This window comes from Oncorhynchus masou, chromosome 23 (assembly GCF_036934945.1).
Source record: "Oncorhynchus masou masou isolate Uvic2021 chromosome 23, UVic_Omas_1.1, whole genome shotgun sequence".
In the NCBI taxonomy this organism is placed as follows: domain Eukaryota; kingdom Metazoa; phylum Chordata; class Actinopteri; order Salmoniformes; family Salmonidae; genus Oncorhynchus; species Oncorhynchus masou.
The window spans coordinates 11981771-12009337 of record NC_088234.1 but is presented as its reverse complement, the minus strand read 5'-3'; the positions used below and the strand labels follow the sequence as shown (position 1 = coordinate 12009337).

Sequence of the window (27567 nt, the reverse complement as noted above, 5' to 3'; positions counted from 1 at the left end):
TGTGTCTTGATACGACAGATTTGTCCAGTGACTGTTAGTTTTCTATATTGAGTCTTGATACGACAGCGTTGTCCAGTGACTGTTAGTTTTCTATAATGTGTCTTGATACGACAGCGTTGTCCAGTGACTGTTAGTTTTCTATAATGTGTCTTGATACGACAGCGTTGTCCAGTGACTGTTTGTCTTCTATAATGAGTATTGCTACGACAGCGTTGTCCAGTGACTGTTAGTTTTCTATAATGAGTCTTGATACGACAGCGTTGTCCAGTGACTGTTTGTCTTCTATAATGAGTATTGCTACGACAGCGTTGTCCAGTGACTGTTAGTTTTCTATATTGAGTCTTGATACGACAGCGTTGTCCAGTGACTGTTTGTCTTCTATAATGAGTATTGATCTGACAGCGTTGTCCAGTGACGGTTAGTTTTCTATAATGAGTCTTGATACGACAGCGTTGTCCAGTGACTGTTAGTTTTCTATAATGAGTCTTGATACGACAGCGTTGTCCAGTGACTGTTAGTTTTCTATAATGTGTCTTGATACGACAGCGTTGTCCAGTGACTGTTAGTTTTCTATAATGAGTCTTGATACGACAGCGTTGTCCAGTGACTGTTAGTTTTCTATAATGAGTCTTGATACGACATCGTTGTCCAATGACTGTTAGTTTTCTATAATGAGTCTTGATACTACAGCGTTGTCCAGTGACTGTTAGTTTTCTATAATGAGTCTTGATACGACATCGTTGTCCAATGACTGTTAGTTTTCTATAATGAGTCTTGATACTACAGCGTTGTCCAGTGACTGTTAGTTTTCTATAATGAGTCTTGATACGACATCGTTGTTCAGTGACTGTTAGTTTTCTATAATGAGTCTTGGTACGACATCGTTGTTCAGTGACTGTTAGTTTTCTATAATGAGTCTTGGTACGACAGCGTTGTCCAGTGACTGTTAGTCTTCTATAATGAGTATTGCTACGACAGCGTTGTCCAGTGACGGTTAGTTTTCTATAATGAGTCTTGATACTACAGCGTTGTCCAGTGACTGTTAGTTTTCTATAATGTGTCTTGATACGACAGCGTTGTCCAGTGACTGTTAGTCTTCTATAATGAGTCTTGATACTACAGCGTTGTCCAGTGACTGTTAGTCTTCTATAATGAGTCTTGATACTACAGCGTTGTCGAGTGACGGTTAGTTTTCTATAATGTGTCTTGATACGAAAGCGTTGTCCAGTGACTGTTTGTCTTCTATAATGAGTATTGATACTACAGCGTTGTCCAGTGACTGTTAGTTTTCTATAATGAGTCTTGATACGACATCGTTGTTCAGTGACTGTTAGTTTTCTATATTGAGTCTTGGTACGACAGCGTTGTCCAGTGACTGTTAGTTTTCTATAATGAGTCTTGATCGACAGCGTTGTCCAGTGACTGTTAGTTTTCTATAATGAGTCTTGATACGACAGCGTTGTCCAGTGACTGTTAGTTTTCTATAATGAGTCTTGATACGACATCGTTGTCCAATGACTGTTAGTTTTCTATAATGAGTCTTGATACTACAGCGTTGTCCAGTGACTGTTAGTTTTCTATAATGAGTCTTGATACGACATCGTTGTTCAGTGACTGTTAGTTTTCTATAATGAGTCTTGGTACGACAGCGTTGTCCAGTGACTGTTAGTTTTCTATATTGAGTCTTGATACTACAGCGTTGTCCAGTGACTGTTAGTTTTCTATAATGTGTCTTGATACGACAGCGTTGTCCAGTGACTGTTTGTCTTCTGTAATGAGTATTGCTACGACAGCGTTGTCCAGTGACTGTTAGTTTTCTATAATGAGTCTTGATACGACAGCGTTGTCCAGTGACTGTTTGTCTTCTATAATGAGTATTGCTACGACAGCGTTGTCCAGTGACTGTTAGTTTTCTATATTGAGTCTTGATACGACAGCGTTGTCCAGTGACTGTTTGTCTTCTATAATGAGTATTGATACGACAGCGTTGTCCAGTGACGGTTAGTTTTCTATAATGAGTCTTGATCGACAGCGTTGTCCAGTGACTGTTAGTTTTCTATAATGAGTCTTGATCGACAGCGTTGACCAGTGACTGTTAGTTTTCTATAATGAGTCTTGATACGACATCGTTGTCCAATGACTGTTAGTTTTCTATAATGAGTCTTGATACGACAGCGTTGTCCAGTGACTGTTAGTTTTCTATAATGTGTCTTGATACGACATCGTTGTCCAATGACTGTTAGTTTTCTATAATGAGTCTTGATACTACAGCGTTGTCCAGTGACTGTTAGTTTTCTATAATGAGTCTTGATACGACATCGTTGTTCAGTGACTGTTAGTTTTCTATAATGAGTCTTGGTACGACAGCGTTGTCCAGGGACTGTTAGTCTTCTATAATGAGTATTGCTACGACAGCGTTGTCCAGTGACGGTTAGTTTTCTATAATGAGTCTTGATACTACAGCGTTGTCCAGTGACTGTTAGTTTTCTATAATGTGTCTTGATACGACAGCGTTGTCCAGTGACTGTTAGTCTTCTATAATGAGTCTTGATACTACAGCGTTGTCCAGTGACTGTTAGTCTTCTATAATGAGTCTTGATACTACAGCGTTGTCGAGTGACGGTTAGTTTTCTATAATGTGTCTTGATACGAAAGCGTTGTCCAGTGACTGTTTGTCTTCTATAATGAGTATTGCTACGACAGCGTTGTCCAGTGACTGTTAGTTTTCTATAATGAGTCTTGATACTACAGCGTTGTCCAGCGACTGTTAGTTTTCTATAATGAGTCTTGATACTACAGCGTTGTCCAGTGACTGTTAGTTTTCTATAATGAGTCTTGATACTACAGCGTTGTCCAGTGACTGTTATATTTCTATAATGAGTCTTGATACTACAGCGTTGTCCAGTGACTGTTAGTTTTCTATAATGTGTCTTGATACGACAGATTTGTCCAGTGACTGTTAGTTTTCTATATTGAGTCTTGATACTACAGCGTTGTCCAGTGACTGTTAGTTTTCTATAATGTGTCTTGATACGACAGCGTTGTCCAGTGACTGTTTGTCTTCTGTAATGAGTATTGCTACGACAGCGTTGTCCAGTGACTGTTAGTTTTCTATAATGAGTCTTGATACGACAGCGTTGTCCAGTGACTGTTTGTCTTCTATAATGAGTATTGCTACGACAGCGTTGTCCAGTGACTGTTAGTTTTCTATATTGAGTCTTGATACGACAGCGTTGTCCAGTGACTGTTTGTCTTCTATAATGAGTATTGATACGACAGCGTTGTCCAGTGACGGTTAGTTTTCTATAATGAGTCTTGATACGACAGCGTTGTCCAGTGACTGTTAGTTTTCTATAATGAGTCTTGATACGACAGCGTTGACCAGTGACTGTTAGTTTTCTATAATGAGTCTTGATACGACATCGTTGTCCAATGACTGTTAGTTTTCTATAATGAGTCTTGATACGACAGCGTTGTCCAGTGACTGTTAGTTTTCTATAATGTGTCTTGATACGACATCGTTGTCCAATGACTGTTAGTTTTCTATAATGAGTCTTGATACTACAGCATTGTCCAGTGACTGTTAGTTTTCTATAATGAGTCTTGATACGACATCGTTGTTCAGTGACTGTTAGTTTTCTATAATGAGTCTTGGTACGACAGCGTTGTCCAGTGACTGTTAGTTTTCTATAATGAGTCTTGATACGACAGCGTTGTCCAGTGACTGTTAGTTTTCTATAATGAGTCTTGATACGACAGCGTTGACCAGTGACTGTTAGTTTTCTATAATGAGTCTTGATACTACAGCGTTGTCGAGTGACTGTTAGTTTTCTATAATGAGTCTTGATACGACAGCGTTGTCCAGTGACTGGTAGTTTTCTATAATGAGTCTTGATACGACATCGTTGTTCAGTGACTGTTAGTTTTCTATAATGAGTCTTGGTACGACAGCGTTGTCCAGTGACTGTTAGTTTTCTATAATGAGTCTTGATACGACATCGTTGTTCAGTGACTGTTAGTTTTCTATAATGAGTCTTGGTACGACAGCGTTGTCCAGTGACTGTTAGTCTTCTATAATGAGTATTGCTACGACAGCGTTGTCCAGTGACGGTTAGTTTTCTATAATGTGTCTTGATACTACAGCGTTGTCCAGTGACTGTTAGTCTTCTATAATGAGTCTTGATACTACAGCGTTGTCCAGTGACTGTTAGTCTTCTATAATGAGTCTTGATACTACAGCGTTGTCGAGTGACGGTTAGTTTTCTATAATGTGTCTTGATCGAAAGCGTTGTCCAGTGACTGTTTGTCTTCTATAATGAGTATTGCTACGACAGCGTTGTCCAGTGACTGTTAGTCTTCTATAATGAGTCTTGATACTACAGCGTTGTCCAGTGACTGTTAGTCTTCTATAATGAGTCTTGATACTACAGCGTTGTCCAGTGACTGTTAGTTTTCTATAATGTGTCTTGATACGACAGATTTGTCCAGTGACTGTTAGTTTTCTATATTGAGTCTTGATACGACAGCGTTGTCCAGTGACTGTTAGTTTTCTATAATGTGTCTTGATACGACAGCGTTGTCCAGTGACTGTTAGTTTTCTATAATGTGTCTTGATACGACAGCGTTGTCCAGTGACTGTTTGTCTTCTATAATGAGTATTGCTACGACAGCGTTGTCCAGTGACTGTTAGTTTTCTATAATGAGTCTTGATCGACAGCGTTGTCCAGTGACTGTTTGTCTTCTATAATGAGTATTGCTACGACAGCGTTGTCCAGTGACTGTTAGTTTTCTATATTGAGTCTTGATACGACAGCGTTGTCCAGTGACTGTTTGTCTTCTATAATGAGTATTGATACGACAGCGTTGTCCAGTGACGGTTAGTTTTCTATAATGAGTCTTGATACGACAGCGTTGTCCAGTGACTGTTAGTTTTCTATAATGAGTCTTGATACGACAGCGTTGACCAGTGACTGTTAGTTTTCTATAATGAGTCTTGATACGACAGCGTTGTCCAGTGACTGTTAGTTTTCTATAATGAGTCTTGATACGACAGCGTTGTCCAGTGACTGTTAGTTTTCTATAATGTGTCTTGATACGACAGCGTTGTCCAGTGACTGTTAGTTTTCTATAATGAGTCTTGATACGACAGCGTTGTCCAGTGACTGTTAGTTTTCTATAATGAGTCTTGATACGACATCGTTGTCCAATGACTGTTAGTTTTCTATAATGAGTCTTGATACTACAGCGTTGTCCAGTGACTGTTAGTTTTCTATAATGAGTCTTGATACGACATCGTTGTCCAATGACTGTTAGTTTTCTATAATGAGTCTTGATACTACAGCGTTGTCCAGTGACTGTTAGTTTTCTATAATGAGTCTTGATACGACATCGTTGTTCAGTGACTGTTAGTTTTCTATAATGAGTCTTGGTACGACATCGTTGTTCAGTGACTGTTAGTTTTCTATAATGAGTCTTGGTACGACAGCGTTGTCCAGTGACTGTTAGTCTTCTATAATGAGTATTGCTACGACAGCGTTGTCCAGTGACGGTTAGTTTTCTATAATGAGTCTTGATACTACAGCGTTGTCCAGTGACTGTTAGTTTTCTATAATGTGTCTTGATACGACAGCGTTGTCCAGTGACTGTTAGTCTTCTATAATGAGTCTTGATACTACAGCGTTGTCCAGTGACTGTTAGTCTTCTATAATGAGTCTTGATACTACAGCGTTGTCGAGTGACGGTTAGTTTTCTATAATGTGTCTTGATACGAAAGCGTTGTCCAGTGACTGTTTGTCTTCTATAATGAGTATTGATACTACAGCGTTGTCCAGTGACTGTTAGTTTTCTATAATGAGTCTTGATACGACATCGTTGTTCAGTGACTGTTAGTTTTCTATATTGAGTCTTGGTACGACAGCGTTGTCCAGTGACTGTTAGTTTTCTATAATGAGTCTTGATACGACAGCGTTGTCCAGTGACTGTTAGTTTTCTATAATGAGTCTTGATACGACAGCGTTGTCCAGTGACTGTTAGTTTTCTATAATGAGTCTTGATACGACATCGTTGTCCAATGACTGTTAGTTTTCTATAATGAGTCTTGATACTACAGCGTTGTCCAGTGACTGTTAGTTTTCTATAATGAGTCTTGATACGACATCGTTGTTCAGTGACTGTTAGTTTTCTATAATGAGTCTTGGTACGACAGCGTTGTCCAGTGACTGTTAGTTTTCTATAATGAGTCTTGATACGACATCGTTGTTCAGTGACTGTTAGTCTTCTATAATGAGTCTTGGTACGACAGCGTTGTCCAGGGACTGTTAGTCTTCTATAATGAGTATTGCTACGACAGCGTTGTCCAGTGACGGTTAGTTTTCTATAATGAGTCTTGATACTACAGCGTTGTCCAGTGACTGTTAGTTTTCTATAATGTGTCTTGATACGACAGCGTTGTCCAGTGACTGTTAGTCTTCTATAATGAGTCTTGATACTACAGCGTTGTCCAGTGACTGTTAGTCTTCTATAATGAGTCTTGATACTACAGCGTTGTCGAGTGACGGTTAGTTTTCTATAATGTGTCTTGATACGAAAGCGTTGTCCAGTGACTGTTTGTCTTCTATAATGAGTATTGCTACGACAGCGTTGTCCAGTGACTGTTAGTTTTCTATAATGAGTCTTGATACTACAGCGTTGTCCAGCGACTGTTAGTTTTCTATAATGAGTCTTGATACTACAGCGTTGTCCAGTGACTGTTAGTTTTCTATAATGAGTCTTGATACTACAGCGTTGTCCAGTGACTGTTAGTTTTCTATAATGAGTCTTGATACTACAGCGTTGTCCAGTGACTGTTAGTTTTCTATAATGTGTCTTGATACGACAGATTTGTCCAGTGACTGTTAGTTTTCTATATTGAGTCTTGATACTACAGCGTTGTCCAGTGACTGTTAGTTTTCTATAATGTGTCTTGATACGACAGCGTTGTCCAGTGACTGTTTGTCTTCTGTAATGAGTATTGCTACGACAGCGTTGTCCAGTGACTGTTAGTTTTCTATAATGAGTCTTGATACGACAGCGTTGTCCAGTGACTGTTTGTCTTCTATAATGAGTATTGCTACGACAGCGTTGTCCAGTGACTGTTAGTTTTCTATATTGAGTCTTGATACGACAGCGTTGTCCAGTGACTGTTTGTCTTCTATAATGAGTATTGATACGACAGCGTTGTCCAGTGACGGTTAGTTTTCTATAATGAGTCTTGATACGACAGCGTTGTCCAGTGACTGTTAGTTTTCTATAATGAGTCTTGATACGACAGCGTTGACCAGTGACTGTTAGTTTTCTATAATGAGTCTTGATACTACAGCGTTGTCGAGTGACTGTTAGTTTTCTATAATGAGTCTTGGTACGACAGCGTTGTCCAGTGACTGTTAGTTTTCTATAATGAGTCTTGATACGACATCGTTGTTCAGTGACTGTTAGTTTTCTATAATGAGTCTTGGTACGACAGCGTTGTCCAGTGACTGTTAGTCTTCTATAATGAGTATTGCTACGACAGCGTTGTCCAGTGACGGTTAGTTTTCTATAATGTGTCTTGATACTACAGCGTTGTCCAGTGACTGTTAGTCTTCTATAATGAGTCTTGATACTACAGCGTTGTCCAGTGACTGTTAGTCTTCTATAATGAGTCTTGATACTACAGCGTTGTCGAGTGACGGTTAGTTTTCTATAATGTGTCTTGATACGAAAGCGTTGTCCAGTGACTGTTTGTCTTCTATAATGAGTATTGCTACGACAGCGTTGTCCAGTGACTGTTAGTTTTCTATAATGAGTCTTGATACTACAGCGTTGTCCAGCGACTGTTAGTTTTCTATAATGAGTCTTGATACTACAGCGTTGTCCAGTGACTGTTAGTTTTCTATAATGAGTCTTGATACTACAGCGTTGTCCAGTGACTGTTAGTTTTCTATAATGAGTCTTGATACTACAGCGTTGTCCAGTGACTGTTAGTTTTCTATAATGTGTCTTGATACGACAGATTTGTCCAGTGACTGTTAGTTTTCTATATTGAGTCTTGATACTACAGCGTTGTCCAGTGACTGTTAGTTTTCTATAATGTGTCTTGATACTACAGCGTTGTCCAGTGACTGTTAGTTTTCTATAATGTGTCTTGATACGACAGCGTTGTCCAGTGACTGTTTGTCTTCTATAATGAGTATTGCTACGACAGCGTTGTCCAGTGACTGTTAGTTTTCTATAATGAGTCTTGATACGACAGCGTTGTCCAGTGACTGTTTGTCTTCTATAATGAGTATTGCTACGACAGCGTTGTCCAGTGACTGTTAGTTTTCTATAATGAGTCTTGATACGACAGCGTTGACCAGTGACTGTTAGTTTTCTATAATGAGTCTTGATACTACAGCGTTGTCGAGTGACTGTTAGTTTTCTATAATGAGTCTTGATACGACAGCGTTGTCCAGTGACTGTTAGTTTTCTATAATGAGTCTTGATACGACATCGTTGTCCAATGACTGTTAGTTTTCTATAATGAGTCTTGATACTACAGCGTTGTCCAGTGACTGTTAGTTTTCTATAATGAGTCTTGATACGACAGCGTTGTCCAGTGACTGTTAGTTTTCTATAATGAGTCTTGATACTACAGCGTTGTCCAGTGACTGTTAGTTTTCTATAATGTGTCTTGATACGACAGATTTGTCCAGTGACTGTTAGTTTTCTATATTGAGTCTTGATACTACAGCGTTGTCCAGTGACTGTTAGTTTTCTATAATGTGTCTTGATACGACAGCGTTGTCCAGTGACTGTTAGTTTTCTATAATGAGTCTTGATACGACAGCGTTGTCCAGTGACTGTTTGTCTTCTATAATGAGTATTGCTACGACAGCGTTGTCCAGTGACTGTTAGTTTTCTATATTGAGTCTTGATACGACAGCGTTGTCCAGTGACTGTTTGTCTTCTATAATGAGTATTGATACGACAGCGTTGTCCAGTGACGGTTAGTTTTCTATAATGAGTCTTGATACGACAGCGTTGTCCAGTGACTGTTAGTTTTCTATAATGAGTCTTGATATGACAGCGTTGACCAGTGACTGTTAGTTTTCTATAATGAGTCTTGATACTACAGCGTTGTCGAGTGACTGTTAGTTTTCTATAATGAGTCTTGATACGACAGCGTTGTCCAGTGACTGTTAGTTTTCTATAATGAGTCTTGATACGACATCGTTGTCCAATGACTGTTAGTTTTCTATAATGAGTCTTGATACTACAGCGTTGTCCAGTGACTGTTAGTTTTCTATAATGAGTCTTGATACGACAGCGTTGTCCAGTGACTGTTAGTTTTCTATAATGAGTCTTGATACGACAGCGTTGTCCAGTGACTGTTAGTTTTCTATAATGAGTCTTGATACTACAGCGTTGTCCAGTGACTTTGTTCCTTTTCTATTCCAGGATTCAGTAAGGAATGAGTTCATATTATACCATGGAATTAGCATTTTTTGGAACAAATTAGGTGAAAATCTGTCCATGACTGGGCACATTCTGTTACCGTAGCACTTTTCAATGCTGGATGCTGTACGGTTGTACACAAGAGGTTGTTCAATTGTAAACAATCTATTTACTCCGTCCCGGTTATAGTAATGAGCCATTCTCCCCTCGGCAGCCTCCTGTGTTTGTATAGCAGCTGTGTTTCAGAAACTATGTGTTACTGAGGGGCCCAGGAGGAGCGTGGAGTTGCCCCTAGACGCTGATCCTGATTCAGTTTAGCCTTTCCCCCACTAATGGTTACGGTCAGGATTGTGGGATGGGAAGCTGATCCTAGATCTGTACCCATGGGGAAACGTCACCCCAGAGAGAGGGGCCATATCCCTTTGATCCCAGAGTTTGGGAAAAGAGAAAAGGAGGGACGAAAGAGGGAGAAATAAAGAGGGAGAATAGAGGGAGAAAGAGGGAGAGAATGATGGAGACAAGAGGGAGAGAGGGAGGATTAACAAAGAGGGTAAAAGTGGTAGAAAAAGAGGTAGAAGAGGAAGAGAGAGGGATGAAAGGGGTGGAGCAGGGGATGAAAGGGGGAGGGAAGGGGATGAAATAGGGGGAGAGGGTGATGCAAGAGGGAGAGAGAGGGGTGAAAGAGGGGGAGAGAGGGATGAAAGGGGTAGAGAGGGGGATGAAAGAGAGAGGGATGGAAGAAGGATGAGAAAGGGATGAAAGGGGTAGATAGAGGGATGAAAGAGGGAGAGAGGGATGAAAGAGGGAGAGAGGGATGAGTGAGGGACGAAAGAGGGATGAAAGGGGTAGATAGAGGGATGAAATAGGGAGAGAGAGGGATGAAAAAGGGAAAGACAGGGATGAAAGAGGGAGAGAGAGGGATGAAAGAGGGAGAGAGAGGGATGAAAGAGGGAGAGAGAGGGATGAAAGAGGGAGAGAGGGGGATGAAGGAGGGAGAGAGAGGGATGAAGGAGGGAGAGAGGGGAAAGTGGTTGAAAAAACTCTTCCTATGAGTGATGTGGACTAATGACACATGATATTACTTAAAACATACAGATGTAGGCTCTTAATTTGAGCTAGTTTGCTACAGCATAAAAATCATCCCTCAGCAACAGAATATTTGAATTATTATGTGTATTAAAAGTAATGTAGGTGTTGTTTTTTAGGGGAAATCACATCTGACATCTTAAAGTGGAAATTACAAACTTAAGAAACCATTTTAAACCTGAAAATGCACAAAAAAAGTTATCAGCAACAAAAGAGTGATCAAATTAAGACCCTACATCTGTACTGCAGATAATTCTCACATTGCTGTTTTCCGGTCCAACATATGGCAAACATATACAATTAATCTACTACGAGCTTATCAAGGCTGAATCCCAAATGATTCACAATGACAAAGGTATCCATGGGAACAAATGGATAAAACATGGATGTGCTGGGAAAGAAATTGTGTTGACAAAGTACTTGATTGTGTTATGAAACCAACCAGCCACTAATCCAAAGTGAACAAACTGAAGTTCCCCCTAGATAAAATAAAGTTATTATATTCTCATCTCCATTCCTAACCATTGTGCCCAAAAAGTTACACTTTCCAATACATTTTTTTAGTTGTAAATATACAGGAGTCCTTTCTACTCTTTTACTTCAGGTAAAAAAACAAAAACTCACACAATAAATCAAGGATAGAGACATAACTTTGGAATGTTATTCTGCTGCTTTGACCGATAAACGTGCCCACGACAGTGTCCAGACAGTTGACTGATTAGAGAGAGGTCAGGGGTTAAAGGTCAAGAGGTTAACATTCTGAAAATAGACATGGATGGAGAAGCACTGAGACTGTTCAGGGTGATGCCTCTTATGTAACCCTGGTGACAAGAGAGAGGAATGTAACACACTACCACCCCTTCTACTCTTGTTACTCCTACTCTTCTTCCTATTCCTACTTTTGAATTAGATTAGACAAGATTAGATTTGATTTGACCAGATTAGATTTGACTAGATTAGATTTGTGACCGTTGGGTTGTTGGTCCCCCCTCTGACCAAGGCCCTTCTACCCCGATTGCTTCTCTCTGAGATGTATTGAAGTAACACATAGGCTGTAGCTCAGGCCCTGAAGCAAGGATATGCATATTCTTGGTTCCATTTGAAAGGAAACACTTTGAAGTTGTGGAAATGTGAATTAAATGTAGGAGAATGTAACACAATAGATCTGGTAGAAGAAAATACAAAGAAATAAACAACCGTTTTATTTTATTTTAAATTTTGGATCTCTTTGAAATGCAACAGAAAGGTCCCACATCTAGCCATCACTCTGGTTGTAATTCCCATGGTGTCCACAAGATGGTGTGTGCTAAGTTTCAGATGGATAACTTTGAAGTATGAGCAAACTACATGACATTTAGTGTGAAGTCACCCAGGTACATTTGGGCAAATCGTGAATGAGACATTTACATTGACATGACATTTTTCCGCAAGAATATCATCAAATCTGTATACTTGGACTTTGATTTCGATTTTCCAGTATTAGTAGACACATTATAAGGTCAACATTTGCAAACCAACCTGTTTTCATAACTTCCTAATGCTCCATATTCTTATAGTGTTTGTCCAAAAGGAAAAGGCTTGCTGTCGCACAAGGTTAGCAGCTACATTTTGCGACAGATACGGGGATTCCGGAAACTCCCATAAAGCCCAGCTCATTGGCTATCTCGCTGGCTTTGTTTGACCACGATTGGTGCTTATTTGACAAAGATACAGTCAATCAAATGAAGACCGCCCGCGTCATTGGCGTACCATGAAGGCGTCGTTCTCTGACCAAATTTGGTGTCCAATATGATAAACCACATTCCTAATGATATAGTGAAGTCTGGTTACGTTCTAGGATCTCTGATATGGTGTCCAATATGATATAACACATTCCTAATGATATAGTGAAGTCTGGTTACGTTCTAGGATCTCTGATATGGTGTCCAATATGATATACCACATTCCTAATGATATAGTGAAGTCTGGTTACGTTCTAGGATCTCTGATATGGTGTCCAATATGATATAACACATTCCTAATGATATAGTGAAGTCTGGTTACGTTCTAGGATCTCTGAGGAATAAATACGAATGTGATTTGACTGGTTGAAACAACGTCTAGGGTGAGATTTTCACAGATGCCTTTCTTTGCAAATTGAACGAGTGGAAATACAAAATCAATCGTGCTATATGGACCTTTTTGGGATATGAAAAATGATTGTATCTAACAAAATGACACTTCATGTTATCCGTGGGACCCTTTGGATGATAAATCAGAGCAAGATTTCAGAATGTAGGTACACATTTCACCTTCAGAGGTGACTTTATCAAACCTATCTTGGTGATAAAAGCATTTTGTTGTTAGGAGCTCTCCTCAAACAATAGCACTGCATTTTCTCACAGTAATAGCTACTGTAAATTGGACAGTGCAGTTAAATTAACAAGAATTTAAGCTTTCAGCCAATATAAGACACTTATATGTTCCGACATTTGTTGTTTCTCTAAAATCTGCAATCGTAACACGGCGCTGCATGATTTTCATGTCATACTGTATATCACATCCGTATCATATCACGAATCCCTCTTTATCATGTTCAATATGTTCAGAAAAGAGATTTAATTAAAAAAATTAATGTTTAAGAAATGTAAATCATGTTATTCCAGGACTATATGTCTATATGAGTCTGTCCTTCCTAGTATGGCCATAGAGTCTATACCTCCTCTCTAGCATGGCCATAGAGTCTACACCTCCTCTCTAGCATGGCCATATAGTCTACACCTCCTCTCTAGCATGGCCATAGAGTCTACACCTTCTCTCTAGCATGGCCATAGAGTCTACACCTCCTCTCTAGTGTGGCCATAGAGTCTACTCCTCCTCTCTAGCATGGCCATAGAGTCTACTCCTCCTCTCTTGCATGGCCATAGAGTCTACACCTCCTCTCTAGCATGGCCATAGAGTCTACACCTCCTCTCTAGTATGGCCATAGAGTCTACTCCTCCTCTCTAGCATGGCCATAGAGTCTACTCATCCACTCTAGCATGGCCATAGAGTCTACTCCTCCTCTCTAGCATGGCCATAGAGTCTACTCCTCCTCTCTAGCATGGCCATAGAGTCTACACCTCCTCTCTAGTATGGCCATAGAGTCTACTTCTCCTCTCTAGCATGGCCATAGAGTCTACACCTCCTCTCTAGCATGGCCATAGAGTCTACACCTCCTGTCTAGCATGGCCATAGAGTCTACACCTCCTCTCTAGCATGGCCATAGAGTCTACTCCTCCTCTCTAGCATGGCCATAGAGTCTACACCTCCTCTCTAGCATGGCCATAGAGTCTACACCTCCTGTCTAGCATGGCCATAGAGTCTACACCTCCTCTCTAGCATGGCCATAGAGTCTACACCTCCTCTCTAGCATGGCCATAGAGTCTACTCCTCCTCTCTAGTATGGCCATAGAGTCTACTTCTCCTCTCTAGTATGGCCATAGAGTCTACTCCTCCTCTCTAGCATGGCCATAGAGTCTACACCTCCTCTCTAGCATGGCCATAGAGTCTACTCCTCCTCTCTAGTATGGCCATAGAGTCTACTTCCCCTTTATAGTGTGGCCATAGAGTCTACTTCTCCTCTCTAGCATGGCCATAGAGTCTACACCTCCTCTCTAGTATGGCCATAGAGTCTACTCCTCCTCTCTAGCATGGCCATAGAGTCTACACCTCCTCTCTAGCATGGCCATAGAGTCTACACCTCCTGTCTAGCATGGCCATAGAGTCTACACCTCCTCTCTAGCATGGCCATAGAGTCTACTCCTCCTCTCTAGCATGGCCATAGAGTCTACTCCTCCTCTCTAGCATGGCCATAGAGTCTACTCCTCCTCTCTAGCATGGCCATAGAGTCTACACCTCCTCTCTAGCATGGCCATAGAGTCTACTCCTCCTCTCTAGCATGGACATAGAGTCTACACCTCCTCTCTAGTATGGCCATAGAGTCTACTCCTCCTCTCTAGCATGGCCATAGAGTCTACACCTCCTCTCTAGCATGGCCATAGAGTCTACTCCTCCTCTCTAGTATGGCCATAGAGTCTACTTCCCCTTTATAGTGTGGCCATAGAGTCTACTTCTCCTCTCTAGTATGGCCATAGAGTCTACTCCTCCTCTCTAGCATGGCCATAGAGTCTACACCTCCTCTCTAGCATGGCCATAGAGTCTACTCCTCCTCTCTAGTATGGCCATAGAGTCTACTTCCCCTTTATAGTGTGGCCATAGAGTCTACTCCTCCTCTCTAGCATGACCATAGAGTCTACTCCTCCTCTCTAGCATGACCATAGAGTCTACTCCTCCTCACTAGCATGGCCATAGAGTCTACTCCTCCTCTCTAGCATGGCCATAGAGTCTACTCCTCCTCTCTAGCATGGCCATAGAGTCTACTCCTCCTCTCTAGCATGGCCATAGAGTCTACACCTCCTCTCTAGCATGGCCATAGAGTCTACTCCTCCTCTCTAGTATGGCCATAGAGTCTACTTCCCCTTTATAGTGTGGCCATAGAGTCTACACCTCCTCTCTAGCATGGCCATAGAGTCTACTCCTCCTCTCTAGTATGGCCATAGAGTCTACTTCCCCTTTATAGTGTGGCCATAGAGTCTACTCCTCCTCTCTAGCATGACCATAGAGTCTACTCCTCCTCTCTAGCATGACCATAGAGTCTACTCCTCCTCTCTAGCATGGCCATAGAGTCTACTCCTCCTCTCTAGCATGGCCATAGAGTCTACTCCTCCTCTCTAGCATGGCCATAGAGTCTACTCCTCCTCTCTAGCATGGCCATAGAGTCTACTCCTCCTCTCTAGCATGGCCATAGAGTCTACACCTCCTCTCTAGCATGGCCATAGAGTCTACTCCTCCTCTCTAGTATGGCCATAGAGTCTACTTCCCCTTTATAGTGTGGCCATATACTGTAGTATTTATTCCTCACTTGTAAAGCTCTGGGGACTTCCATCTCATTACATAACATATTTCTGTCTTTTAGCATGGCCATATATTAACTACTACCCCTTCCTCTGTCCTTCCAGGGACGCTGATTATGAGGACGAGGTCCTTCTCCTCCAGATTCAAACCCCAATTGAGCAATGAAGAGCTTTATTATCTGGAGATCGACCAGCCTCGTACACATATCTCTGTCCCTCCTTTCTGGCATGGCCACAGAGTCCCAGACCTATCAGTTCTGTACCTCTGGGGATGCTGATGTTGAAGTCCAGATCCCTCTTCTCCAGATGGTAGCAGGCCACATCCTGCAGCCGGGCTCTCTCCAGCTCAGACAGGCTCTGGATGGGCACTGGCTGCAAACGGACACTCTGGCCCAACATGGTCGCCCACGTATGGTCACCCTGGAGGAGAGAGAAAAAGAAAAAGATAGTGTTTGATGTGTCAAATAAATATATTTTAACCACTAGGCTTATTTTAACCACTAGGCTACCCTGGGGTGGCAGGGTAGCCTAGTGGTTAGAGCGTTGGGCTAGTAACCGGAAGGTTGCGAGTTCAAACCCCCGAGCTGACAAGGTACAAATCTGTCGTTCTGCCCCTGAACAGGCAGTTAACCCACTGTTCCCAGGCCGTCATTGAAAATAAGAATTTGTTCTTAACTGACTTGCCTGGTAAAAATTAAATATATATATAAAACCTTTATTCATGTGAGTTTGTCTCACTGAGATAGACATATTTTTTGGAAGAGAGACAGGTTCAGAGTAATAGAGAGAGAAAGAGAGAGAGAGTGAGAGGAAGGGAGGGGAAGCGAAGATGAGTGATTAAAGGAGTAGATGGAGATGGAAGAGGAGTGGAGAGAGAGAGAGAAAAGGAGACGAGTTGCGTATGATAAGGTCATCATAAAAAAAAGGATGTCAGACAACTAAAAAGAAAAACGCAAATCGATAGTCTCAATACTACAACGAGCATGCTCAGCCCCCTCCTCTACTCCCTGTTCACCCATGACTACGTGGCCATGCACGCCTCCAACTCAATCATCAAGTTTGCAGACCACACAACAGTAGTGGTCTTGATTACCAACAATGACGAGACAGCCTACAGGGAGGAGGTGAGGACCCTCAGAGTGTGGTGTCGGGAAAACAACCTCCCATTCAACGTCAACAAAACAAAGGAGACTATCGTGGACTTCAGGAAACAGCAGAGGGAGCTCCCCCCTATCCACATCAAAGGGACAGCAGTGGAGAAGGTGGAAAGTTTTTACTTCCTCGGCATACACACCCAACAGTGCCTCTTCAACCTCAGGAGGCTGAAGAAATGTGTCACCCAAAACCCTGACAAACCTTTACAGATGCACAATCGAGAGCATCCTGTCGGGCTATTACAGCCTGGTATGACAACTGCTCCGCCCTCAACCGTAAGGTATAACAACTGCTCCGCCCTCAACCGTAAGGTATGACAACTGCTCCGCCCTCAACCGTAAGGCTCTCCAGAGGGTGGTGAGGTCTACACAACGCATCACCGGGGGCAAACTACCTGCCCTCCAGGACACCTACAGCAACCGATGTCACAGGAAGGCCAAAAAAATCATCAAGGTCAAGAACCACCCGAGCCTCTGTCTGTTCCCACCGCTACCATAAAGGAGGCGAGGTCAATATAGGTGCCACAAAGCTGGGACCGAGGGACTGAAAAACAGCTTTAATCTCAAGGCCATCAGACTGCTGAACAGCCATCAGTAACTCAGAGAGGCTGCTGCCTACATTGAGACCCAATCACTGGCCACTTTAATAAATTGATCACTTTTCACTTTATACAATGCCACTCTAAATAATGCCACTGTTATAATGTTTACATATCTTACATTACTCATATCACATGTATATACTGTATTTTATACCATCTATTGCATCTTGCCTATGGCGCTCGGTCATCGCTCATCCATATACTGATATGTACATATTCTCATTCATCCCTTTAGATTTGTGTGTAATAGGTTGTTGTTGGGGAGTTGTTAGATTACTTAGATATTACTGCACTGTCGGGAACTAGAAGGACAAGCATTTCACTACACTCGCAATAACATCTGCTAACCATCTGTATGTGACTGATAAAATGTGATTTGATTTGATTTCATCCCAAATATTTTTATCCACAACCCACATGGAATATACGACTACGTAATGAACAGAAAGCCATAGAAGGTTTATTTTGACGGTTGTTGCTGACTGTTGCTGACTCACCCATTTGCACTATTATCCAACCACCAAATCCCCGTGGAATAGGATATACAGTAGATATAGTGCACATCCAAAATGGCACCCTATTCCTCAGTAGGGGGTAAGTTCCGTTTTTTCGTAGGGTGCGTTCGTAAATTCACTCTGGCTATCTACTCCTATTTCGGGGTACTCTCATCTGAGCGTGCAAGAGCAAACTGTCAACACCTGTTGAATATGGCCGGTGTCAGTAAGAGCGAACCGTCAACACCTGTTGAATATGGCCGGTGTCAGTAAGAGGGAACCCTCAACACCTGTTGAATATGGCCGGTGTCAGTAAGAGGGAACCGTCAACACCTGTTGAATATGGCCGGTGTCAGTAAGAGGGAACCGTCAACACCTGTTGAATATGGCCGGTGTCAGTAAGAGGGAACCGTCAACACCTGTTGAATATGGCCGGTGTCAGTAAGAGGGAACCCTCAACACCTGTTGAATATGGCCGGTGTCAGTAAGAGCGAACTGTCAACACCTGTTGAATATGGCCGGTGTCAGTAAGAGCGAACTGTCAACACCTGTTGAATATGGCCGGTGTCAGTAAGAGGGAACCGTCAACACCTGTTGAATATGGCCGGTGTCAGTAAGAGGGAACCGTCAACACCTGTTGAATATGGCCGGTGTCAGTAAGAGGGAACCGTCAACACCTGTTGAATATGGCCGGTGTCAGTAAGAGGGAACTGTCAACACCTGTTGAATATGGCCGGTGTCAGTAAGAGGGAACTGTCAACACCTGTTGAATATGGCCGGTGTCAGTAAGAGGGAACTGTCAACACCTGTTGAATATGGCCGGTGTCAGTAAGAGGGAACTGTCAACACCTGTTGAATATGGCCGGTGTCAGTAAGAGGGAACTGTCAACACCTGTTGAATATGGCCGGTGTCAGTAAGAGGGAACTGTCAACACCTGTTGAATATGGCCGGTGTCAGTAAGAGGGAACTGTCAACACCTGTTGAATATGGCCGGTGTCAGTAAGAGGGAACCGTCAACACCTGTTGAATATGGCCGGTGTCAGTAAGAGGGAACCCTCAACACCTGTTGAATATGGCCGGTGTCAGTAAGAGGGAACTGTCAACACCTGTTGAATATGGCCGGTGTCAGTAAGAGGGAACCGTCAACACCTGTTGAATATGGCCGGTGTCAGTAAGAGGGAACCGTCAACACCTGTTGAATATGGCCGGTGTCAGTAAGAGGGAACCGTCAACACCTGTTGAATATGGCCGGTGTCAGTAAGAGGGAACCCTCAACACCTGTTGAATATGGCCGGTGTCAGTAAGAGGGAACCCTCAACACCTGTTGAATATGGCCGGTGTCAGTAAGAGGGAACTGTCAACACCTGTTGAATATGGCCGGTGTCAGTAAGAGGGAACTGTCAACACCTGTTGAATATGGCCGGTGTCAGTAAGAGGGAACTGTCAACACCTGTTGAATATGGCCGGTGTCAGTAAGAGGGAACTGTCAACACCTGTTGAATATGGCCGGTGTCAGTAAGAGGGAACTGTCAACACCTGTTGAATATGGCCGGTGTCAGTAAGAGGGAACTGTCAACACCTGTTGAATATGGCCGGTGTCAGTAAGAGGGAACTGTCAACACCTGTTGAATATGGCCGGTGTCAGTAAGAGGGAACCGTCAACACCTGTTGAATATGGCCGGTGTCAGTAAGAGGGAACCCTCAACACCTGTTGAATATGGCCGGTGTCAGTAAGAGGGAACTGTCAACACCTGTTGAATATGGCCGGTGTCAGTAAGAGGGAACCGTCAACACCTGTTGAATATGGCCGGTGTCAGTAAGAGGGAACCGTCAACACCTGTTGAATATGGCCGGTGTCAGTAAGAGGGAACCGTCAACACCTGTTGAATATGGCCGGTGTCAGTAAGAGGGAACCCTCAACACCTGTTGAATATGGCCGGTGTCAGTAAGAGGGAACCCTCAACACCTGTTGAATATGGCCGGTGTCAGTAAGAGGGAACTGTCAACACCTGTTGAATATGGCCGGTGTCAGTAAGAGGGAACTGTCAACACCTGTTGAATATGGCCGGTGTCAGTAAGAGGGAACTGTCAACACCTGTTGAATATGGCCGGTGTCAGTAAGAGGGAACTGTCAACACCTGTTGAATATGGCCGGTGTCAGTAAGAGGGAACTGTCAACACCTGTTGAATATGGCCGGTGTCAGTAAGAGGGAACTGTCAACACCTGTTGAATATGGCCGGTGTCAGTAAGAGGGAACTGTCAACACCTGTTGAATATGGCCGGTGTCAGTAAGAGGGAACTGTCAACACCTGTTGAATATGGCCGGTGTCAGTAAGAGGGAACCGTCAACACCTGTTGAATATGGCCGGTGTCAGTAAGAGGGAACTGTCAACACCTGTTGAATATGGCCGGTGTCAGTAAGAGGGAACTGTCAACACCTGTTGAATATGGCCGGTGTCAGTAAGAGGGAACCCTCAACACCTGTTGAATATGGCCGGTGTCAGTAAGAGGGAACTGTCAACACCTGTTGAATATGGCCAGTGTCAGTAAGAGGGAACCCTCAACACCTGTTGAATATGGCCGGTGTCAGTAAGAGGGAACTGTCAACACCTGTTGAATATGGCCGGTGTCAGTAAGAGGGAACTGTCAACACCTGTTGAATATGGCCGGTGTCAGTAAGAGGGAACTGTCAACACCTGTTGAATATGGCCGGTGTCAGCAAGAGGGAACTGTCAACACCTGTTGAATATGGCCGGTGTCAGTAAGAGGGAACTGTCAACACCTGTTGAATATGGCCGGTGTCAGTAAGAGGGAACTGTCAACACCTGTTGAATATGGCCGGTGTCAGTAGGAGGGAACCCTCAACACCTGTTGAATATGGCCGGTGTCAGTAAGAGGGAATTGTCAACACCTGTTGAATATGGCCGGTGTCAGTAAGAGGGAACTGTCAACACCTGTTGAATATGGCCGGTGTCAGTAAGAGGGAACTCTCAACACCTGTTGAATATGGCCGGTGTCAGTAGGAGGGAACTGTCAACACCTGTTGAATATGGCCGGTGTCAGTAAGAGGGAACCGTCAACACCTGTTGAATATGGCCGGTGTCAGTAAGAGGGAACCCTCAACACCTGTTGAATATGGCCGGTGTCAGTGAAAGTCGGCAAAAAAGCGTAATTAAATGGTTGCCGGCAGCACAGTTACAGTCACCAAGGAACTGGGTAACATGAAAACAGCCCAACCAGCTCTGCCAAGGTGAGAAAAAGTGTCAGAGTGAGGTTCTCTCTCATTTATGTCTGGAAGTAGCTAGCAAGCTAGCCAACGTTAGCCAGCTAGCCAACGTTAGCCAGTTAGCCAGTTAGCCAGCTAGCCAACGTTAGCCAGTTAGCCAGTTAGCAAGCTAGCCAACGTTAGCCAGTTAGCTTGGGTGCTTGACTGCTGTTGTCAGGTCAGGGCACTCGGATCAACCCTACTCCTCAGCCAGTGTCCAGTGTGCGCTCTGAACGCTCTGAATTTCTGAAAGGAAAATCTGAAAACTCTCTGAATGTACTTACGGCCCAGAGCGCACTCTGAGCACACTCAGGGACTCCAGATCGAACTTATAAACACACCCTTTGTTGAAACACACACACACACATATATTACAGACACATAGAACAGACATCCATCTTTTCTCTCTCTCTTGTGTTGGGTTAGACAGAGGACAAACTTCCTTTTGAACGCTGAAGGCTATGTCTGGGGGATAAATGTCAGGTCATTCTCAGTGTGGAGAAGAGAATAAGAGAGGTCACAACTGGAAGACTCTCCCCCTTCAAGGCCCTCTCCCCCTGGGTTGGCACTGGACCCACAAGGCTTCGGGAATATTTAATGTACGTTCCAAATGGCTTCCTGTTCCCTATATAGTGTACACTACTTTTGACCCGGTCCCATAAAGCTCTACTCAAACGTAGTGCACTATATAGGGAATAGGGTGCCATTTGGGAAGTGGACACCGCAGGTCTTAGAACAGAGGCATAAAAGCATGAAGTTTTAATGTGCTATGATATTGTTGTGGGAATACAGTTGCAAAGTGTTCAGACCCTTTGACTTTTTTCACATCTTGTTATGTTACAGCCTTATTCTAAAATGGGTTAAATAAAAAATATTTCCTTAGACATCTACACATATTACCCCACAATGACAATGCAAAAACAGGTTTTTAGATTTAAAAAAGAATGTATAACAAATAAAATAAAACTTAAATATCTTATTTACATAAGTATTCAGAACCTTTGCTATTAGATTGTCAGAGCAAAAACCAAGCCATAAGGTCGAAGGAGTTGTCCGTAGAGCTCCGAGACAGGATTGTGTCGAGGCACAGATCTGGAGAAGGGCACCAAAACATTTCAGCAGCATTGAAGGTCCCCAAGAACACAGTGGCCTCCAACATTCATAAATGGAAGAAGTTTGGAACCCCCAAGACTCTTCCTAGAGCTGGCCACCCGGCCAAACTGAGCAATTGGGGAAGAAAGGCCTTGGTCAGGGAGGTGACCAAGAATCCAATAGAGTTCCTCTGTGGAGATGGGAGAAACTTCCAGAAGGACAACCAACTCTGCAGCACTCCACCAATCAGGCCTTTATGGTAGAGTGGCCAGACGGAAGCCACTCCTCAGTAAAAGGCACAAGACAGCCCACTTGGAGTTTGGCAAAGGGCAGCTAAAGACTCTCAGACCATGAGAAACAAGATTCTCTGGTCTGATGAAACCAAGATTGAACTCTTTGGCATGAATGCCAAGGAGGAAACCTGGCACCATCCCTATGGTGAAGCATGGTGGTGGCAGCAAGGGATGTTTTTCAGAGGCATTGAGTGGGAGACTAGTCAGGATTGAGGCAAAGATGAATGGAGCAAAGTACAGAGATCCTTGATAAAAACCTGCTCCAGAGCACTCAGGATCTCAGACTGGGGCGAAGGTTCACCTTCCAACACGACAACAACCCTAAGCACACAGCCAAGACAACGCAGGAGTGGCTTCAGGACAAGTCTCTGAATGTCCTTGAGTTGTCCACCTAGAGCCCGGACTTGAACCCGATCAAACATCTCTGGAGAGACCTGGAATTATCTCCCAATCCAATGCTCCCCATCCAATGTTCCCCATCCAACCTGACAGAGCTTGAGAGGATCTGCAGAGAAAATGGGAGAATCTCTCCAAATACAGGTGTGCCAAGCTTGTAGAGTCATACAAAAGAAGACTCAGGCTGTAATCACTGCCAAAGGTGCTTCAACAAAGTACTCAGAGTAAAGGGTCTGAATACTTATGTAAATGTCATATTTCAGTTTGAATTTTTTCATAAATTAGCCGAACTTCAGAAGAAAAAAAAAGTTTTCTTTGTCATTATTGGGTATTGTGTGTAGATTGAATGAAAAAAATGATTTCATCATTTTTAGAATTAGGCTGTAACCTAAAAAAAAGTCAAGGGGTCTGAATACTTTCCGAAGGCACTGTATGCTGGCCTGGTACCAGATCTGGTAGTTCTCTTGCCAGCTCTATTGATTTCAATATCAAGCCAAACATCTCAGTTCCAAAAGGAGTTGGGAAGAGAGCCAAAACAAACTGGTACCCAGGACGATGCTATTATAGGATCAGAATCAACTGGTCTAAATCATCAGAGTAACTAATGCTGTTCTAGAATCAGAATCAACTGGTCTAGATCATCAGAGTAACTAATGCTGTTCTAGAATCAGAATCAACTGGTCTAGATCATCAGAGTAACTAATGCTGTTCTAGAATCAGAATCAACTGGTCTAAATCATCAGAGTAACTAATGCTGTTCTAGAATCAGAATCAACTGGTCTAGATCATCAGAGTAACTAATGCTGTTCTAGAATCAGAATCAACTGGTCTAAATCATCAGAGTAACTAATGTTGTTCTAGAATCAGAATCAACTGGTCTAGATCATTAGAGTAACTAATGCTGTTCTAGAATCAGAATCAACTGGTCTAGCTCATCAGAGTAACTAATGTTGTTCTAGGATCAGAATCAACTGGTCTAGATAATGAGAGTAACTAATTATGTTCTAGAATCAGAATCAACTGGACTGAACCCCCTGGTATATTACTACAGCTAGTACTGAACCCCCTCGTATATTACTACAGCTAGTACTGAACCCCCTGGTATATTTCTACAGCGTATACTGAAATTCCTGGTCAATTACTACAGCTAGTACTGAACCCCCTGGTATATTACTAGAGCTAGTACTGAACCCCCTGGTACATTACTACAGCTAGTACTGAACCCCCTGGTATATTACTACAGCTAGTACTGAACCCCCTGGTATATCACTACAGCTAGTTCTGAACCCCCTGGTATCTTACTACAGCTAGTACTGAACCCCCTGGTATATTACTACAGCTAGTACTGAACCCCCTGGTACATTACTACAGCTAGTACTGAACCCCCTGGTATATTACTACAGCTAGTACTGAACCCCCTGGTACATTACTACAGCTAGTACTGAACCCCCTGGTATATTACTACAGCTAGTACTGAACCCCCTGGTATATTACTACAGCTAGTACTGAACCCCCTGGTATATTACTACAGCTAGTACTGAACCCCCTGGTATATTACTACAGCTAGTACTGAACCCCTGGTATATTACTACAGCTAGTACTGAACCCCCTGGTATATTACTACAGCTAGTACTGAACCCCCTGGTATATTACTACAGCTAGTACTGAACCCCTGGTATATTACTACAGCTAGTACTGAACCCCCTGGTATATTACTACAGCTAGTACTGAACCCCCTGGTATATTACTACAGCTAGTACTGAACCCCCTGGTATATTACTACAGCTAGTACTGAACCCCCTGGTATATTACTACAGCTAGTACTGAACCCCCTGGTATATTACTACAGCTAATACTGAACCCCCTGGTATATTACTACAGCTAGTACTGAACCCCCTGGTATATTACTACAGCTAATACTGAACCCCCTGGTATATTACTACAGCTAGTACTGAACCCCCTGGTATGTTACTACAGCTAGTACTGAACCCCCTGGTATATTACTACAGCTAGTACTGAACCCCCTGGTATATTACTACAGCTAATACTGAACCCCCTGGTATATTACTACAGCTAGTACTGAACCCCCTGGTATATTACTACAGCTAATACTGAACCCCCTGGTATATTACTACAGCTAATACTGAACCCCCTGGTATGTTACTACAGCTAAGGTAGCTCTGCTACAAAAACCTGGCCATTCCACTGGCATTACTTTGGTCTGTTTATGCTGAGTGGACATATGGACTGTGTATGCGTGTGATTGGGAGGGAGGGGGGGGGTTGCGTGCGTGTGTCAGGATTCTGGAACCATTGTTAGAAGGTTGTATACTTTCTCATGATGATTTGGTTCTGTTCTATTGCAAGTATAAACCATTATTAGTGTTAGGTGACCCGATGAATCCTCATATGCTTGACTGACGGGCTATGAATCATTTCATTTCCTTCACTACCACGCTGTTCCGTTTAGTTTTTTTCTCCATTTCGTTTATTTTCCTTGTTTGTCATGTCAGCACCGAAACAACTTTCCACTGGAGTCATCACCACTCTACCTGCCTGACCGGGCCGGGAGTCAAAGGTCAGAGGTCGTCATGTGATGTGAGTGGGGTAAGTTGAGCCATTTTTTACATTCAGCATCACTCCATCAAGGGAAACACAGTATTCCCTCTGACAGATATCTACGTATACTGCAGGAGGTTCTGCATCCCTGGAGGAAAATCAGATTTGATGTAAATATAAACGTTTTGAAAACCTAGCTTGTCCAAAAAAAGGGGTCTCTAGGCCACAACTTACTCACGGTATGTGGTACGTTGAGCATAGGGACAGGGGAAGTTTGGATGCCTCGGGATAAGTGGGTGATGGTGTCCTGTGACAGTGGATGAAGGAGTCTTGTGACAGTGGGTGAAGGAGTCTTGTCACAGTGGGTGAAGGTGTCCTGTGACAGTGGGTGAAGGAGTCCTGTCACAGTGGGTGAAGGTGTCCTGTCACAGTGGGTGAAGGTGTCTTGTGACAGTGGGTGAAGGTATCTTGTGACAGTGGGTGATGGTGTCCTGTCACAGTGGGTGAAGGAGTCTTGTCACAGTGGGTGAAGGAGTCTTGTCACAGTAGGTGAAGGTGTCCTGTCACAGTGGATGAAGGTGTCTTGTGACAGTGGGTGAAGGTGTCCTGTCACAGTAGGTGAAGGTGTCCTGTCACAGTGGGTGAAGGTGTCCTGTCACAGTGGGTGAAGGTGTCTTGTGACAGTGGGTGAAGGTGTCCTGTGACAGTGGGTGAAGGAGTCTTGTGACAGTGGGTGATGGTGTCCTGTCACAGTGGGTGAAGGAGTCTTGTCACAGTGGGTGAAGATGCTAATAGGTCAAAGTTTAATTTATGGAATGGGGGTGTGGTATATTGTATACCTTAAATGTATGCCTACATTATGATATACAGTTGAAGTCGGAAGTTTACATTCAAATAGGTTAAAACTCGTTTTTTTTACCATTCCACAAGTTTCTTGTTAAAAAAACGATAGTTTTGGCAAATAAAATTCCAACAATTGTTTACAGATTATTTCACTGTATCACCATTCCAGTGGGTCAGAAGTTTACTTGTTTATTTTCAATGACAGCCTAGGAACAGGGGGTTAACTGCCTATTAAGGGGGAGAATGACAGTTTTGTACCTTGTCAGCTCAGGGGTTTGAACTTGCAACATCCCGGTTACTAGTCCAACGCTCTAACCACTAGGCTACCTTGCCGCCCCATACACTAAGTTGACTGTGCCTTTAAACAGCTTGTGAAATTCCAGAAAATGATGTCATGGCTTTAGAAGCTTCTGATAGGCTAATTGACATTATTTGAGTCAATTGGAGGTGAACCTGTGGATGTATTTCAAGGTCTACCTTCAAACTCAGTGCCTCTTTGCTTGACATCATGGGAAAATCCAAATAAATCAGCCAAGACCTCAGAAAAATATTGTAGACCTCCACAAGTCTGGTTCATCCTTGGGAGCCATTTCCAAATGCCTGAAGGTACCACGTTCATCTGTACAAACAATAGTCCACAAGTATAAACACCATGTGACCAAGCAGTCATTATTCGCTCAGGAAGGAGACGCGTTCTGTCTCCAAGAGTTGAAAGTACTTTGGTGCAAAAAGTGCAAATCAATCTCAGAACAACAGCAAAGGACCTTGTGAATATGCTGGAGGTAACAGGTACAAATATATCTATATCCACAGTAAAAACGAGTCCTATATCGACATAACCTGTAAGGCCGCTCAGCAAGGAAGAAGTCACTGCCCCAAAACCGCTATAAAAAAGCCAGACTGCGGTTATGTGGATATATTGAAGCAAAATTTCAAGACATCAGTCAGGAAATTAAAGCTTGGTAGCAAATGGGTCTTCCAAATGGACAATGGCAGAACTAAAAAAAGTGTGTGCGAGCAAGGAGGCCTACAAACCTGACTCAGTTACACCAGCTCTGTCAGGAGGAATGGGACAAAATTCACCCAACTTATTGTGGGAAGCTTGTGGAAGGCTACCCGAAACGTTTGACCCAAGTTAAACAATTTAAAGGCAATGCTACCAAATATTAAATGAGTGTATGTAAAATTCTGAATGTGATGAAAGAAATTAAATCTGAAATAAATCACTCTCTCTACTATTATTCGGACATTTCACATTCTTAAAATAAAGTGCTGATCCAAACTAACCTAAAATAGGGAATTTTTACTAGGATTAAATGTCAGGAATTGTGACAAACTGAGTTTAAATGTATTTGGCTAAGGTGTATGTAAACTTCTGACTTTAACTGTGTTCAA

At 42.8% G+C, this 27567-nt stretch overlaps 1 protein-coding gene across 3 annotated transcripts in view; it reads right to left on the bottom strand.

The window, feature by feature from the left end:
• Nucleotides 1-27567, bottom strand: part of LOC135510312 (rho GTPase-activating protein 6-like) — a 165539-nt gene that overhangs the window by 61253 nt on the left and 76719 nt on the right. For all 3 annotated transcript variants that reach the window (XM_064931145.1, XM_064931146.1, XM_064931148.1), the window contains exon 2: nt 15737-15893. In XM_064931145.1, the coding sequence (XP_064787217.1) occupies nt 15737-15893 (157 nt within the window). The remainder of the gene's footprint in view (nt 1-15736; nt 15894-27567) is intronic.